This window comes from Lonchura striata, chromosome 36 (assembly GCF_050655825.1).
Source record: "Lonchura striata isolate lonStrDom1 chromosome 36, ASM5065582v1, whole genome shotgun sequence".
Taxonomy (NCBI): Eukaryota; Metazoa; Chordata; class Aves; order Passeriformes; family Estrildidae; genus Lonchura; species Lonchura striata.
Window position 1 is genome coordinate 13,411,962 of NC_140738.1, and position 14,447 is coordinate 13,426,408.

The window sequence follows — 14,447 nt, forward strand, 5'->3', positions numbered from 1 at the left end:
GGGCCAGGGACTCTGCTGCCTGCCAGGGACAGCTCTCAGCCAGCCCTGGAGCTGCTCCCAAGCACTGGCCAGGAGCTGTGGGGGGAAGGAACCACCCTGAGCAGGGCAGGTGCTGCTGCTGAGAGGGGCTGGCTGGGGCAGGGCTGCTCCCAGCTCCAGACCAGCCTGGGTACAGCTCCGGAGGACACTTCCCAAAGAAGGTAAGCCTGGGATTGCTGTAAAGATCAGAGTTTTCCTGAGAGTGTTTTCAATTTCCGGCTTGGAGAAGGATGGGAAAGTTGGGGTGATGACAGAAAGTATTTTGCTTTGTATACATTTTTCATATATCCGTAGGTCTGTAAATTGGTGTGATAAAGTTATAAATCTATAATCCTTACATAACTCTATTAAACTCTTAATTAGCTCTATTAAACTACCAATTTGTACTTATGTAACTGTTATCCTTAGCTGTCTCTAGTATGTTTTCTACCTATCTCTTGGATTTTACTAGAATAAGTTGACTGTCTAAATATATTCCTCAAATACTGTATAGTCTTATTATGAGGAAGAAGGCCTACAAGAAGAGCATTTTAGGTTTTGACCAGAATGTGAGCAGTCACAACAAAAAGTGAAGGCAAAGAAGCCTTTAGACCTACTCCAATGGATTGAGCCAGGGTTATGTAACTGGGGCAACTGAATCTCCTATTGAATGTTCCTGTTAGATATCCTAATTAATTAACCTCAATGAATTGTTGAAATCAGGGGCTGGATGTGCCCCTGGGCTACCTGGAATCTTCCAATAAAGGTCTGGTTTTTACTGGTCTAACACTGTTGCAAGGATTCTTTTTATCTCTTTTGATTATAGACACCAGAGGGATAAGAGAAGCAGAACAGGAATCGTAATCCCAGAACCACAGAACATTCTCAGTTGAAAGGATCATCAAAGGAATGTTTGAACATGTACAGAGACTCCAGAACTGTGACTTTGGGTGGTCAGTGTCTCTGCCGGGAGCCTCCCAAAGGGCCTTCAGCCACTCCTCAGCCCTGGGCAGCAGCAGCATCACCTCTGCAGGGCCCAGCAGGGCTCTCCTGAGCTGCCCTTGCCCAGCTGCACACAGAGCCTGCCCCAGCCAGGGCCCTGCACACAGGCAGGTTTCTGTAGGGCCGGGCCGAGGCCACACAGGGTGGGATGGGCTCTGTGAGCACTGGCAGGGACAAGGCACCTCTCAGGAGGGGATGTCCAGGCCCAGGGAGATGCTCAGGGAAGCAGAGGGGGCTGAACAGAGCAGTGCTGGGGGAACAAGCTCATGCGGCCCCTCACCTGCCCTCAGCCACAGGGAATCCTTTGCCTCTCACATCTCTCAGTGTAAAAATCTGAGTGCAGCAGGAATGCTGGGGATTTCTGACCTCAGAGAGCCATGAATGATGTGTGGGTAGGAAAACAATTCCTTAAACCAGCTCCTGCCATTCGTTAGACCTGGGAGTGCAGATGCTAGCAAGCTTTTCTGCAGTAAGAGAAACTTCCATGGAAAATCCTGAATATCCAGCCTTGTCCCTCTGCCACATGGCCACAAACCCACGGCAGTAGGGCAGGGATGGCTCCTTGAGTGCCCCCACACACAGCCCTGCCTGCTCCTGGCACACTCAGCCAGCACAACTGGAGCTCAGGCAGGGACCTGGGTGAAGGTTTTCCCAGAGCAGGAACGAGGGTGGGTGAGTCCCAGCAGGACAAGCTGCAGGGAATGGCCCAGGTTTGGCTCCAAGCAGCCTCTCCTGACTTGTCCCTGTCCTTTCTCCATGAACAGGTGCCCATGTGCAGCCAGAGCAAATGTCCAACAGCAGCTCCATCAGCCTCTTCCTCCTGCTGGCACTGGCAGACACGCGGCAGCTGCAGCTCCTGCACTTCTGCCTCTTCCTGGGCATCTCCCTGGCTGCCCTCCTGGGCAACGGCCTCATCATCAGCGCCGTAGCCTGCAGCCACCACCTGCACATGCCCATGTTCTTCTTCCTGCTCAACCTGGCCCTCAGCGACCTGGGCTCCATCTGCACCACTGTCCCCAAAGCCATGCACAATTCCCTCTGGGACACCACCACAATCTCCTACATAGGATGTGCCGCTCAGCTCTTTTTCCTTCTGATCTTCATCTCAGCAGAGTATTTCCTCCTGACCATCATGTGCTACGACCGCTACGTGTCCATCTGCAAACCCTTGCACTACGGGACCCTCCTGGGCAGCAGAGCTTGTGCCCACATGGCAGCAGCTGCCTGGGCCAGTGCCTTTCTCAATGCTCTGCTGCACACAGCCAATACATTTTCCCTGCCCCTGTGCCAGGGCAATGACCTGGACCAGTTCTTCTGTGAGGTTCCCCAGATCCTCAAGCTCTCCTGCTCCAAATCCTACCTCAGAGAACATTGGGTTCCTGTGGTTATTGTCAGTTTATCGTTGTGTTGTTTTCTGTTCATTGTTTTCTCCTATGTGCAGATCTTCAGGGCCGTGCTGAGGATCCCCTCAGAGCAGGGACGGCACAAAGCTTTTTCCACCTGCCTCCCTCAGCTGGCCGTGGTCTCTCTGTTCCTCAGCACTGCCACATTTGCCTACCTGAAGCCCCCCTCCATCTTCTCCCCATCCCTGGATCTGGCCCTGTCAGTTCTGTACTCGGTGGTGCCTCCAGCCCTGAACCCCCTCATCTACAGCCTGAGGAACCAGGAGCTCAAGGCTGCACTGTGGAGACTGATGACTGGATGCTTCCAGGGACATTAAACTCCTGGCCAATTTTTGCAAATCACTTGTAATAAAAGTCATCTTTGATACTTCTTGTTCTTTTCCATTTGGAGGTTCTTTTTCTTTGTTTTACATTTTAATGTTTTCCACAAAGAAATGTCATTGTTTGGGCCATTTCTCATTTTGTTCACCTCCACCTTCCCTGTGGCCACAGACTGTGTCAATTAGGGGCTGTGCTCTTGGCGGTTTTAAAGGAGCTAAATTATGTCCAATCAGAGTTTTCTGCAGAGATGCCCCTTTTGTTGCCTCCTCTGGAGCTGCAGCAGCAATGTCTCTGTGCAGAGCAGGGGGCAGTTCTGTGCTGGCACAGCCGCTCTGGTCCTGCTGGCCACATCATTCCTGATCCAGGCCAGGAGCCATTGGCCTTCTTGGCCACCTGGGCACACAGCTGGCTCATGTCCAGCCTGCTGTCCATCAGTCCCTGCAGGTCCCTTTCTGCCTGGCTGCTGTCCAGCCACTCTGTCCCCAGCCTGTAGCACTGCAAGTGTTGTTGTGGCCAAAGTGCAGGACCTGGCACTTGGACTTGTTAAACCTCACCTTGTTAGGTTTGGGCCCTGGATCCAGCCTGTCCAGGGCCCTGTGCAGAGCCGTCCTGCCCTCCAGCAGATCCACACTCACATCCAGCTTGGTGTCATCTGCAAAATTGTCCTTGGTTCCATGGGGCCCCAAAATGTGACAATGGACTCCTTGGTTCCATGGGGCGCCACAGTGTCACAATGTTCTCTTTGGTGCCGCAGTTTCACAGTGGCCCCTTGGTTCCATGGGGCCCCAGGGTGTCACAAAGGCCCCATGGTCACATGAGGTCCCACACTGTCACAGTGCTCTCTGTGCTTCCCCAAGTCCCCTCAGTGTCACAATGGACTCCTTGTTTCCACGAGGCCACACAGTGTCACAACAGCGCTCCAGATTCCTTGAGGCCCCAGAGTGTCACAGTGGCCCCTTGGTTACACAAGGTCCTGCATTGTCACAATGTCCCCTTGGTTCCATGAGGCCCTGCAGTGTCAGAAGGGCCCCTTGGTTCCACTGGGCCCTGGACTCTCCCAATGCTCTCCTTGGTTTGGCAGTGTCACAGGGGTGAAACCCCTTGGTCACACGAGGCCCTGCAGTGTCACAATGGCCTCTGTGGTTCCACCAGGACCCAGTGTCACAGGGACTCCCTGGTTCCATTTGGCCCCAGAGCACTCAATGGAGCCCTGGTTCTATGGGGCTGCACAGTGTCACCATGGTCCTCTTAGTTCCACGAGGCCCTGCAGTGTCACAATGGCCCCAGAGTGTCCCAATCATCATACAATGACAGAATCAAATAGGCTGGAAAAGACCTTTGAGATCATCAAGTCCAACCAATGCCCTAATACTGCCTTGTCACCCAGACCATGCCACTGAGTGCCACTGGAGAGGGACAGTGACTCTGCCACGTCCCCCCTGGCCTGCCCATTCTAATGCCCACTCACCCTTTCTGTGAAGAACTTCTTCCTCTTGTCCAGCCTAAACCTCCCCTGCTGCAGCTGAAGGCTGTCTTCTTGTCCTGCCCTCCAGCAGATCCACACTAACACCCAGCTTGGTGTCATCTCCAAATTTGGGGATGTTGGGCTCGATCCCCTCACCCAGATCACCAGTGAAGATGTTAAACAGGACTGGGCCCAACACAGATCCCTGGGGGACAGCAGCAGGGACTGGACACCAGCTGGGTGCAGCACCATCCCCACCCCTCTCTGGGCCCAGCCTCCAGCAAGCTCTTCCATCTCCCAGCCAGGAGGGAACCTGCCCAAGCCGTGGGCTGCTGCTTTTCCAGGGAATGCTGTCAGAAACAGTGTCCAAGGCTTTGCTGAAATCCAGATGGACACATCCACAGCCTTTCCCACATCCACAGGTGGGTCACCTGGTTATAAAAGGAGATCAGGTTGTTCAGGCAGGACCTGCCCCTCTTAAATCCACACTGGCTGGCTCTGACCCCTCGGCCATCCTGTGGGTGCCCTGTGGTGGCACTCAAGGTGATCTGTTCCCGGGCACCGAAGTCAGGCTGACAGGCCTGGAGTTCCCCAGATCCTCCTTCCAGCCCTTCTTGGGGATGGGCTCACACTGGCCCCTCCAGTGCTCTGGGACCTCCCTGGTGAGCCAGGACTGATGCTAAATGATGGGGAGCAGCTTGGGGAGCTCATCCACCAGCTCCCTCATTCTACTAGGATGGATTCCATCCCATCCCATGCACCTGTGAGCATCTGAGTGGCTCAGCAGGTCAGCAGCTGCTTCCTCCTGGATTACAGGGGCCTTTCCTTCTCTCTGTGCCCATCTGCTAGCTCAGGAGAAAACTTGTCCTGAGGACAACCTGTCCTAATATTGAAAGTTGAGACAAACATGATGTTAAGTAGGTCAGCCTTTTCCTTATCTTATTTTACTCTATTCTTTACTGCATCCAATGAAGAATAGAAATTCTCCTTCCCCATCCTTTTGCTATAAATTTTTTATAAAAACATTTTTTAGTATTTTATAGAAGCTGCTAGGTTAAGTTCTAATTGAGCTTTCACCTCTCAACCTGTCTTTTTGAATGACCTAATATCATCCTTAAACACTTTCTGAGTTACTGGTCCTTTTTTCCCTTGAGTTCCCACAAAAGCTCCGTGGGCAGTCAGGACAGTCATTTCTGTCACCAGTTCATCTTTTGCCACACTGGGACAGCTGCTGCTTCCCCCTTAAGATTACTTTACTGAAATGTGTCCATCCTCCCTGAATCCCTTTGTTTTTAAGGGCTGTTTCCCTTTAAAAAAATCAGTACGTGATTCAGAGCTCCTGAAATCAGCATCCTAAGTTCGGCCAAAGTCTGCTGTTCCTAATTCCAGTGTGGAAGTTTTGTTGCTGCCCCTCCTTCTGAAAACTTGATTATTTCATGGTCCCTGTGCCCCAGGCAGCCTCTGATCCCCACATCTGCCACCAGCCCTTCTCTGTTTGTGAACAGCGGGAGACAGAGCTTTCCTTGGGAGTGGAGTGTTACCAAAAATTCGGTAAAACAGAAACCTCCTTAACACCAGTGCAGCATTAAGAAGCAGCATTCTTTATTCAGCTGGATGCATGGGGGATAGCTCCTCCCAAAGCCAAGCATGCTGAGTACAGGAAAGTTTCTGTTCATTTTCTGTATTTTGCACACATATTCATTGATTGTCCTGGACTAAACACACATCTGATAATCATTTCCCCAAATCCATTAACATATTTCCGCTCCCCTTTACCCATGTGTTCTTCTGTCCTGGGAGTCTCTCTGGACCGGTCCCTGGTGGTCGTGGACCCCAATGTTCCCGTGGGCCTGGCTGAGCTGGCAGGACACTGAGGCTGGTAAACTTCCAGTTCCCCTTCTCCCACAATGGGCATTGTGTGGTTTCCATCGGCCTGGGGTTTTGGAGAACAAGCTCCAGGTGTCAGCTCACCTGGCGGAGACAATTTATCATCTGGTAACATGAGGTCACAGAGTGGGCTATGACATCACATGAGTGATCTATGACAGAATGGTCCATGACATCAGAGAGTGGTTTCTGTGAGGTCATCAAGGAGTTATGACATCATAGGCCATCTTTGTGACATCACAGATCAATATTTGACATCACAGGATGGGAATCTGAAATCACAGAGCGGACTGTGACATCACAGAGTTGGCTGTGACATCAGAGACCAGCTGTGTGACATAAGAGAATGGGCTGTAACATCACAAGGCAGAGGTCTGACATCCCAGAGGGGCTGTGTGACATCCCAGCAGGGCTCTGTGAGGTCACTGGGTTGGTCACTCTGCCCCAGCTCCCCCTCACAGTTTCTCCCAACAAGTCCAATGCTGTTCATGCCCAGTGGGGTCCCTGTCCCCTGGTATTCCCCTGGTCCCCCTGGAGCCACAGCCTTCACCCAAGGATGTTCCACAGTGTCTAGGTTCGACAAGACAGGAATCTGCGAAGGAGGGCTAAAGCCCCCTGTGCAATGGAGAAGGTAAACCCTCTCCCTCTGAATTACTAGGAGTTTTAAATCAAAAGACTCTCAGGCAAAGATATGGGAATGGGAGTAACAATTCTTTACTAGGAGAAAACTAGACAACAATTTAAAAAGGCAAATGCAATCGGTACAAACAAAACCAGTGAAAAAGTCCAGAACCTGAAGATTCGGGGTGCCAGTAGCAGTCCTGCTGGGACAATTGATCCCCTTGCAGTGGTTGATGAATTGCAGCTGCAGCGGTGATCTTTTGAAGGGTATAGTTTTCCTCTGGAGATCTGGTGGCAGTGGGGCCGGTCTTCCTCTGCGCCGGGGTTGCCTCCGAGCTCCGCCGCCGTCGCCTCAGCGCGCTCCGGCTGCTTCCCTGTGAGTGCCGCCGAAGAGAGCTGCTTCTCTGGCAATCCCCCAAAGTAAAGAGCTGCTCTGTCCCCAAAAAGGTACCCCCTTATATCCAATAAAAGAGTGCTTGGCTTCCCCCTCTGGGTGGAACATCTCACAATAGGATGGTGTTATGTTACCAGCCCTGCATTGAATCAGTCAATGGCCCACTAACGAACCATTACCTCTTAGGAGCAAAACCGGTTCTTGGAAAAGATAACAAAACCTGTCCAACAGGTTTGCCTTCAACAGATGGCAAATAGAATACAAGCTTATCTTACAACCCAGGACACACAGGATCCACCCCAGAGCCTGACATGGGGACAAGGGGCCAGGGCTGTGTGACCCAGACATCAAGGATGTGGATTATCCAGGTCCCTGTGGCCTGGGTTGGGTTCCCCTGGGCAGGAAACAGGGAAGGGCCTCCAAGGTGGGGCTGGAGCCCCAGGACTGTGAGCAGAGGCTGAAGGAGCTGGGCTTGTCCAGCCTGGAGCAGGGAAGGCTGAGGGGCTCCTTATCCCAGCCTGGAAGTGCCAGTGAGGAGGGGATGGAGAACACAGAGCCAGGCTCTTCACCTGGGGGCCTGGTGAGAGACAGAAGCCAATGGGTGGAAGGGGAAAGAGGGGAGATCAGCCAGGCCAGGAGGAGATGAAATGAGTCAGGCTGGTTTCAGCATTTCCTCAACACCAAAAGCAGCCAGACCTCCCTTCTCCATCCACCACTGACAGCTTTGCACATCAGGAATTGTTTGAGCTGTTTTCCCCCCACTCCAGGATGAGCATCCTGATGCAAGAACTTAACTGTGTTTATATCTATCAGAGAACCACGTTTGTCTAAAATCAGTTTTAATATGGAAATCACTTGTGGATGGTGGACTCATCAGACACTGCTGGGATGTTGCACATAGCTCAGGGAAGAGCATGATTGTTATTAAATTGTGTCCTGTTCAACCATGGTCTGTTGGCCATAAAGAGAAACTTTCTGTGCCTCTGAGTCTCACCAGTTCCTGACCCCAAAGGACACAAACCTGATGAGTTGTGGTTCCCACTCCAGTGGTGGCACTTGCACCTCCCTCCACCCCCAGAGAAGAGCTCCCTTGTCCCAGAAAATCCCTGGCAATGCAGGGATAAAGGAAACAGGACAGGCTATGGGGATCAGGGGCAGGGCACAGCCAGGGATTTGGGGAGGTTGTGAGCCCAGGGCAGGACCCGGCCCTTGGCCTTGGTGAACCTCATCCCATTGTCCTGGGCCCATGGCTCCAGCCTGTCCAGATCCCTCTGCAGAGCTTCCTGCCCTCCAGCACAGCCACACTCCCACCCAGCCTGGGCTCACCTGGAACTGACTGAGGGTGCCCTCGATGGCCTCATCCAGATCAGCAATAAAGAGATTTCACTGACCTGGCCCCAGCCCTGAGCCCTGGGGACACCCCTGGATGTGACTTCATGCCTCAGCTGCTCTGAGTGCCAGGAGTTGGATGGGGGAATTGGTGGGGATGGGGTAGGGACAAAGTGTTAATGATTGTCAGCCATGAAGGGTGTTGATCTTCATATCTGTTCAGACTGCATGAGAAGGTGCTGGGGGGTCAATATCAATTGACATTGCTGATACCATTCTATGAACAGGAAAAGAGAACAGGACAAAACAATTATGTCTGCATTGTTTTCAATACAATATATTCACTTTGAATACACTTCTGAAATCTGTCTAATTAACCACAGAAGTATTGAAAACTTAAATTATTCCCATGGGCTTTTGTTGTTTGGGTGTTTAGAAAAAATATTAATGAGCATTTTTCAATGAATTCCTGAATGAAGGGCTAAAGAAGGAAAAGGCCTTCATCAGCAACCTCCAAGTGGCTGAGGATGCATCCCCATCAGAGCAGCAATGAGCAGAAATGGGCACAGCTTTGTGGCTGCCCCAGCTCTGGAATGGGTCCTGGGCCTGGAGCAGGAGCAACTCTGGAGGGCCCCAAGGCCGGGGCTCTTGTGCTGGCCTGGGCAGATGGGATGGCAGCAGGGGCTGCAGAGCTCTCAGCACCTCAGGCAGAGGGGAGCAGGGCAGCCAGGGAGCTCCTTTGGCCTTGGCCAAGCCCCTTCCCCCATGGTGGGGCATGAGATAAGTGGAAGATCATTTGTTCACTGTGATATGCTCGATTACCTTGGTTTGCATAAGAATGTACTGGTGTGTCTTTGAAATGCTTATTTGCTTACAAGGTGATAAGGAGGTTGAGATTAGAGTCCTGGGTGTGTGTATCTGGTCTGCTTGCTGCATCTCAAAAGAAGAGACTTAGAAGCTATCACAACGACCAGACTCAGACTACATCTGGAGAGTCACACCTGCAAGGAGAAGGGGGGGGATAAAAGGAAGGTTGGGACAGAACATTTTTGCGCGCCGTTGGTAGAGCAGGAGACTCCCCGGCCGCCCAGCGCTGTGCTTTGCCTGCCTTACTCGCTTGCTGTTTTAAATAAAATTGCTTTATTGAATTAAGACACTTCAAATTGCCGTGTCACAATTTATAACAATTTGGTGCCGTGACTCGGATGGAGAAGTAGATCAGTCGCTACGGGACGATCGGGAGGCACCCCGCCCTTATGGCGGCCCGGCTGCCCCAGGCTTTCTGATCACTCTCCACCGACGAACCTAAATTGAGTAACGGGCAAAGGAGAACCGGCTACCCCTGTAATCTTTGTGCACGAAGAACCAGCGAAGACGCAGGAGGCGTGAGTATAGGCCGGTTTCCCGCTCGGTTTGGGGTGGTTTTCCCGGAGTGCTGTGTGTGAGAGGTCTCGTGGAGACCAAGTGAGTGCAGACTCTGTATTAGTGCGTTTTCCATTCCCCGCGAGGGGCTGGGCCACGAACCAGGGGAGCACGTGTGTGAGAAATTGAGTGCACTCCGGAAGATGGGACAGAGGAAAAGCAAGCCCTCTGGTCCCATGGGAGAGGGGACCCATGCTAAGCTTCCCCAGATTCCCAGGGATAGCCCCTTGGGTATGATGATAATTAATTGGGATGCTTTCCCATCTAGAAAAGGGAAAGACAAAGTTAAAATGATACATTATTGTATGGAAGTGTGGGGGGGGAAACAAATTAGGGGAGACCATTTGTATTGGCCGGTATTCGGGTCCTTTGAGGATTGGATTTGTCAGGCTCTAAATATATATGTTAACTCAAAGGAAGCCTTTGATTCAGAAGAGAGCGAATATGCTTCCCTGTGGACAGTTGGGGAGACAAGGACAAAACTATTTGCCTTATCAGCCAGGGAAAAGAACAAGAAAAACAAGGAGGAAGATAATATGCCCCCCTACGTTCCTCCTCCATATATTCCTCCACTCCCACCCCCTGCTAGTCAAAATATATATCCCCAGCTGCCTGCGGACCCGGTTGGCCCCGGGGTCCCCACGGCTCCTTCAGACTCTGATGATGAGGCAGAGAGTGGAGGAACAAGGGAAAACAATCGTAGGGTAACTAGAAGTCAGACTAGGAAAAAGGAACAGGAATTGGGGATGTTTCCCCTAAGAGAACAAAGCATTGGTATGATCCCGAATCCCCAAGCGGGACAGGAAGGTCAGCCACCCCAAATAGCAGGGGTTGCCTATGTAACTGTGCCTTTAGACTCTGGGCAAGTCAGGGACTTTAAGAAGGAAATGGGACATTTGTTGGACGATCCTCTAGGAGTGGCAGAACGGTTGGACCAATTTTTGGGGCCCAATGTGTACACATGGGAGGAGTTACAGTCAATACTAAGGATTTTGTTCACGGCAGAGGAAAGGAGGATGATAAGGGAAACGGGTATGAGGATATGGGATGATGAACACCACCAAGGACCCTTAGCAGATATGAAGTGGCCCCTACAAAATCCCCAGTGGAATAACCAGGATCCCTTGCATCGCACTCACATGGGTGATTTGCGAAACATCATCATTCAGGGAATAAAACAATCAGTTCCGCGGGGGCAGAAATGTGAAGAAGGCTTTTGGATTACAACAAAAAAAAGATGAGGATCCCACGGAATGGTTAGAGCGCTTAAGGAAAGCCTTCCGCTTGTATTCTGGGATAGACCCTGATACCCAGGAGGGAGAGGCGGTGTTGAAAATGCAGTTTGTGGCAAATGCATGGGTAGATATTAGGAGGAAACTAGAAAAGTTGGACGGATGGCAGACTAGAGGATTAGAGGAGCTCTTGAGGGAAGCGCAGAAGGTTTTTGTGAGAAGGGAGGATGAGAATTTCAAGAGACAGGCGAGGATTATGGCTGCAGTTGTGCAGGAAGGGCCTAACCCTAATTTCCGTGCAAGGAATGTAGAACAAAGGGAGAATCGGGAGCAGAGTTATATTTCTAGGGAAGGAAAAGAAAGAGGTCGTGAAATTGTCTGCTTCTACTGTGGAAAGAAGGGACATATGAAGAGGGGATGCAGACAACGGATAGCGGATGAGAAGGCCTTTAAGGAAGATTAGGGGTGTCAAGGGCTCTATTTGTTGGGGAAGAAACATCTTAAGGAGCCCTTGGTAAAGCTTAAAGTGGGACCCCAACAACAAGAGATGGAATTTTTAGTGGATACCAGGGCTGAAAGATCCACGGTGCAAGCCTTGCCGCTTGGATGTAAAAAGTCATCTGACACTGTACATGTAATTGGGGCAAAAGGAGAGCCCTTTGAGGTATCTGTTATCAAGGATGTGATGGTAGAAACTGATTCCAAATTTGGTATAGGTTCTTTACTACTGGTACCTGAAGCAGATTACAATTTATTAGGGAGAGATCTGATAATAGAATTGGGTATTAATTTAGAAGTTGTAAATAAAGAATTACAGATAAAGCTCTGCCCTTTAAGGGTGGAGGATGAAAAGAAAATTAATCCTGAGGTGTGGTATACCCCGGAAACGGTGGGGAAATTGCAGATTAAGCCTTTCTCAGTGGAAATAAGTGATCCTGGCAAACCCGTAAGAATAAAACAATACCCTATCCCTAGGGAGGGAAAATTAGGACTAAAACCTGAAGTAGATAGGTTATTGGAAAAAGGGCTTTTAGAGCCCTGTATGTCTCCCTTCAATACTCCCATCCTGCCTGTAAAAAAGTCAGATGGGTCCTACAGATTGGTGCACGATTTAAGAGAAATAAATAAGAGGACTTTGGCCCGGTTTCCAGTAGTTGCAAATCCATATACTTTGTTGAGCCGTCTGGGACCTGAAAATCGATGGTATAGTGTTATTGATCTAAAGGATGCCTTTTGGGCATGCCCCCTGGATGAGAAAAGTAGGGATTATTTTGCATTTGAATGGGAGGATCCGGCAACACACCGGCGGCAGCAATTAAGGTGGACGGTTTTGCCGCAGGGATTCACGGATTCACCTAACTTATTTGGCCAAGCTTTGGAACAAATTCTTCAGGAATATAAAGTAGATGAAGGGACAACCCTGATTCAGTATGTGGATGATTTGCTTATTGCTGGGACAGGAGAAGAAACAGTGAGGCAAGAAAGTATTAAATTACTAAACTTCCTAAGCCTAAAAGGACTAAAAGTATCCAAATCTAAATTACAGTTTGTAGAGGAGGAGGTGAAGTATTTGGGGCATTATTTAAGTGGAGGGATAAAGAAGATTGATCCTGAAAGAGTAAAAGGAATCCTCTCGATTCCAGCCCCCAGAAATAAAAGGCAAGTTCGTCAGCTACTGGGGTTAATTGGATATTGCAGACAATGGATTGAAAATTACAGTCAGAAGGTCAGATTCCTCTATGATAAATTAAGCCAAGATAGCCTAATGAAATGGAGCCCCACGGATGATCAGCGACTCCAGGAGCTCCAGAATGATTTGGTAAACGCACCAGTCCTCAGCCTACCTGATTTAAAAAGACCCTTCTATTTGTTTGTTAATACGGAGGGAGGAACAGCATACGGGGTTTTAACCCAAGAATGGGCGGATAAAAAGAAGCCTGTAGCATATTTATCTAAATTACTGGATCCGGTGAGCAGAGGATGGCCTACATGCTTGCAGGCTATAGTAGCCGCTGCCCTTTTGGTAGAAGAGGCTCATAAAATAACTTTTAATGGAAAATTGAAAGTGTTATCCCCACATAATATCAGAGGAATCTTACAACAGAAAGCTGATAAATGGATTACAGATTCTAGGCTTCTGAAGTATGAAGGTATTTTAATTGATTCCCCCAATTTGTCACTTGAAGTGGTTACCTCGCAAAATCCTGCCCAATTTTTGTATGGGAAACCCTGTGATGAAAAGTTAGCACATGACTGTTTTCAAACTATTGAAAGTCAAACAAAAATTAGACCCGATCTGGAAGAGGAAGAATTGGACGAAGGGGAGCGATTGTTTGTAGATGGTTCTTCTCGGGTTGTAGAAGGGAAAAGAAAGTCAGGATATGCTATAATTGGGGAAAAAGATTTAAAGGCAATTGAATCCGGACCACTAAGTAACTCCTGGTCTGCACAAGTTTGTGAATTATATGCAGTACTCAGGGCTTTAAGGTTATTAAAAGGAAAAATTGGAACAATATACACAGACTCTAAATATGCATATGGGGTAGTGCACACATTTGGAAAAATTTGGGAAGAGAGGGGACTTATAAACTCACAGGGAAAAGATCTAATTCATCAAGAGCTAATTGTCCAAGTTTTAAATGCCTTAAGGGGCCCGGCTCAAATTGCTGTGGTCCACTTAAGGGGACACCAGAGAGGATTGGACTTTAGAAACAGGGGAAATAATTTAGCTGACCAAGAAGCCAAGAAAGCAGCCCTACGAACTCGGGGGGACATGGGGCAGAGCGACACTGTATCTGTGGACTCCCCCAAAGAAAAATGGCAAATATATAGTTTTACCACTCAAGAAAAGGAAAAATTACAAAAGATGGGAATTGAGGAGGGGTCTGAAGGGCAATGGAAGCTCCCAGATGGGAGAACTGTTTTACCTAAAAGCAAGGCCTCAGAAATTTTGCAAAGATTGCATGACCAGACTCATTGGGGAACTCAGGCATTAGTAGATCAATTTGCCACTAAATATATGAGTATTGGAATCTATGATTTGGCTAAAAGAGTAGTGGGAGATTGTCTGATCTGTCAAAAAGTAAACAGAAAACATCTTAGGGAAAGGCCCATGGGAGGAAGGGAATTAGCTCACAGGCCTTTTGCCAAAATACAAATAGACTTCACTGAATTGCCTAAAGTGGGTAGATATAAATATTTGTTAGTAATAGTAGATCATCTCACCCATTTTGTAGAAGCTTACCCCACTACTCGGACTACTGCTCAGACAGTGGTCAGAATATTATTAGAAGAAATAATCCCTAGATATGGGATAGTAGAAACAATAGATTCTGATAGGGGACCCCACTTTG

General features: G+C 49.3%; 1 protein-coding gene across 1 annotated transcript; it reads left to right on the plus strand.

Moving 5' to 3' along the window:
* The first annotated feature begins 1,625 nt into the window (after positions 1 to 1,625).
* LOC146764200 (olfactory receptor 14J1-like) lies at positions 1,626 to 3,329 on the plus strand. Its single transcript, XM_085565364.1, has one exon. The coding sequence runs from the start codon at positions 1,808 to 1,810 to the stop codon at positions 2,738 to 2,740; it is 933 nt and encodes a 310-aa protein (XP_085421490.1). The 5' UTR covers positions 1,626 to 1,807; the 3' UTR covers positions 2,741 to 3,329.
* Positions 3,330 to 14,447: the final 11,118 nt, after the last annotated feature.